The sequence below is a fragment of the Ziziphus jujuba genome, chromosome 8, assembly GCF_031755915.1.
Source record: "Ziziphus jujuba cultivar Dongzao chromosome 8, ASM3175591v1".
NCBI lineage: Eukaryota > Viridiplantae > Streptophyta > Magnoliopsida > Rosales > Rhamnaceae > Ziziphus > Ziziphus jujuba.
Genome location: NC_083386.1, coordinates 18815611 through 18819091, shown reverse-complemented (window position 1 = coordinate 18819091; position 3481 = coordinate 18815611). Strand labels below are relative to the sequence as shown.

Sequence of the window (3481 nt, the reverse complement as noted above, 5' to 3'; positions counted from 1 at the left end):
ATTGATCGTTGTGAAGCAAGGCTAATATACTTAGGACATTTTTCTTTCTAATTAGATTTCTCTTTTTTCTTTTTGGCCAACCATTCATTTGGATTTTTTTTCAGATGAAATTTCTATAAGATATTTTTGTTAGTAGAAATTTATTTAAAAAAAATAATAAAACAAAAACAAAAATAAAAAGTAATGACTAAGTCAATCAGTAGATCAATGCCTATCCAATACCCAATCTTTGCCGGCATAAAAATAAAATTGTAGCCAATCCTTTGGATTTTATCCAAAGAACGAACAAGTCTAGCCCACATAAATTAGATTGCTGCCTACTAACGTGGTCCCAAAATCTACCTAGTCTTCAAAATGTGTCACACTTTCCAATACCATAGTTCCAACCCTTGGTAAGGGTTGTGCCGTAGCCTAATTCCCCCCAAAACAGAGCTTAACATAGCAGAGATGTTTCTTACAAGAATTTGAGCGAGTCCATTCTATACAATTCTTATATTTTCATGGAGCAGCAAAAAGCACAGCATCGTCCTCGAGTTCTCATTTTTCCTTTCCCAGCGCAGGGCCATGTCAACGCCATGCTCAAACTAGCCGAGCTTCTTGCCATGGAAGGTCTCCACATCACCTTCCTAAACACCCATTTCATCCACAACCGGATTCTCCTTCACAATGACATTCAAGCTTGTTTATCACGCTACCCGGGATTCCTACTGAAGACCATCTCCGATGGCCTTCCGGACGAACACCCGCGTTCAGGTGACAAAATAATGGACATTATTGATTCAATGAGTATAAGAAGCAAGTCCGTATTCAAACATATGCTTGTCTCTGGTGAATTGGGTTCGGATGACAGCCCTTTGGTTACTTGCATAATTGCTGATGGAATAGTTGGTTGGTTTACAACTGATATAGCAAATGAGCTTCATATTCCAATTTATCATTTCCGTACCATTGGTGCTTGCTCCTTCTGGGTTTACTTTTGTGTTCCTAATCTCATTGATGCTGGTGAACTTCCTATAAGAGGTATTTAATTTTCCTACTTTAGCCGGCATCTTCATCTGTATTTTTTTGCGTAATAGTATCTTGACCTGTCTTAGTTTCCTTTAACTTTTGGGTAATACGCATGTCTACCTTTATTTCTTTGGATTTGGATTTCTCTGCAATGAGCAAAAAACTAACCGTTTTTTATTTTATCTTTCTCTATCATTAATGTTTTTTTATATATAATTAGGTAAGATTCTATCAACAGAATAAAGCTTTAAAAGAAAAAAAAAAAAAAAAAACAGAAGATCTGTTTCCTTATATCTTACTGTTTATCAACCACCCTTATTTATTGCCAAAAATAAAGAAAAAATAATAAGAAATCCACGTTATAGTGTCAGTGTCACTCTATTTTTTTTTTTTTAAAATTTTTAATATTAGGCTTGGGTAGAAGATTCAAATCACACTATCAAATATAATTTTAAAAGTTGAGTAATAATAATAAAATGTTGAAAACTTCAGGAGAAGAAGACATGGATAGACTAACAAAGCGTGTGCCGGGCATGGAAAAGTTCCTAAGGTGTCGAGACCTCCCAAGTTTTTGCCGAGTGAAAGACCTAACAGACAGAGATCTTGTAAGCGTCGTTAGAGAGACCCACCAGAGTCCACGAGCCCAAGCGCTAATCCTCAACACTTTCGAAGATCTAGAAGGACCGGTACTCTCCCACATACGAATCCATTGTCCCAAAATTTACTCCATTGGTCCTCTCAATATACACCATAAACTACGGCTCACCGACATTGAGACGACGTCATCTCCATCTTCAAGCAATCTATTTGAAGCAGACAGAAGCTGTATGGCGTGGCTTGATGCTCAGCCTTTGAAATCTGTAATGTACGTTAGTTTTGGTAGCATTGCAGTTATCACAAAAGATCAGCTCATGGAGTTTTGGCATGGTTTGGTGAAGAGCAAAACAAGGTTCTTGTGGGTTATGCGGCCTGACTTGGTGGATGAAGACCGCGACAAAGCTCAAATCCCGAAGGAGCTCTTGGATGGAACGAGGGAGAGGGGTTTCATGGTAGGGTGGGTAAACCAAGAGGAAGTCCTGGCCCACCCCGCTGTGGGTGGGTTTTTGACACACAGTGGGTGGAATTCAACTCTAGAGAGTATAGCTGCTGGTGTGCCAATGATTTGTTGGCCTTACTTTGCTGATCAGCAGGTGAATAGTAGATTCGTGAGTCAGGTATGGAAGATTGGCATGGACATGAAGGATGTTTGTGATAGAAAAATTGTGGAAAAAATGGTCAATGATTTGATGGTGGAAAGAAAGGAAGAGTTTGCTAAAGCAGCCGATGAATTGTGCACAGTGGCAAGAAAGAGTGTGAACGAAGGTGGATCATCCTACTGTAACTGGAAAGGCTTGATAAAGGACATATTTAAGGTTGAGAATTAGTGGACTGGAAGACTCTATAGCTAAGATCTATATGGATATAAAATTTCAATGATATTATCACATTTAATTAAATCGGCAATGTCCATCAATATTGCACGTTTAATTTGTATAATATTTGTAATATCTATATGTATAAAATTAAAAAAGCACAAATTTAAAATTAGATTAATAGCCTATTTCCGTTATCTGATATAATATTAGCTTATTTAAAACTATTAAACAAAGAAATAAAATAAACCAAGTGAAATAATAATAATAATAGTTGTTTTTCAAAACTAACCAAAAAAAAAAAGACAGTGGGTTCCCAGGCCATCCCAAAATAGAAAATGGATGGGTGCATTAGATGTAGATATTGCTCCAATTCCAGTAGCCTCTTTCTTATCTCCTACCTCTTTTCTATGCATTTCATGATCAAATTCGTCAATCTACCATGGGGTTTCAGTTTATCTTCGAAGCACTTCCCAATTGAATTTTAGACCAACTTAATTTACTCTATTAGTTAATATCATCAACTAACATAGCATCAAGTGAGGTTGGCTCAATTGGTGTGACATCTCGATCTTAAAAAAAGCTCTGCATTTAAATTTTTGATCGAAATTGACTAGAGTTGATCAAGTGGGTCCAATTGACTTTTTGGCACGGCTATAGTTCCATTTTGACTCAGGTATCATTGCAAAGTATTTGTCATCATAGTTCTTAGATTAGCAGCACGTTGAGATTGGAAAGTTATGATCAGAAAAAGATGAGGTCCAAACTGATCAAGCGAGGCCAAAGTTGACTTTTGGTTTGCATAGATAATGACTTTGACTTATGCACTATTATACGGTGCTCGTTGATACAAATCGATAGACTAGTGGCATACTTAATTTAGACATATGGTTGAAAAGTTATGAATCGGTAAAGTTGCACTTATTTTTTTAGGACTAACTTCACTGGATAATTTTTATCAAAAAACATGTAAAGGGAAGTTTGAAAATATCCCCTAATAGATGCCATGTGGCATACTTCTTTTCCTTTTCCATTTTTCTTTTTCTTTTCTCTTTCTTTTT

General features: G+C 36.5%; 1 protein-coding gene across 1 annotated transcript; it reads left to right on the top strand.

Moving 5' to 3' along the window:
• Window positions 1–336: 336 nt before the first annotated feature.
• LOC107413799 (7-deoxyloganetic acid glucosyltransferase) lies at window positions 337–2595 on the top strand. The gene is made up of 2 exons (XM_016021843.4): window positions 337–1020; window positions 1501–2595. The coding sequence occupies exons 1-2, from the start codon at window positions 501–503 to the stop codon at window positions 2430–2432; spliced, it is 1452 nt and encodes a 483-aa protein (XP_015877329.1). The 5' UTR covers window positions 337–500; the 3' UTR covers window positions 2433–2595.
• The last annotated feature ends 886 nt before the right edge of the window (window positions 2596–3481 follow it).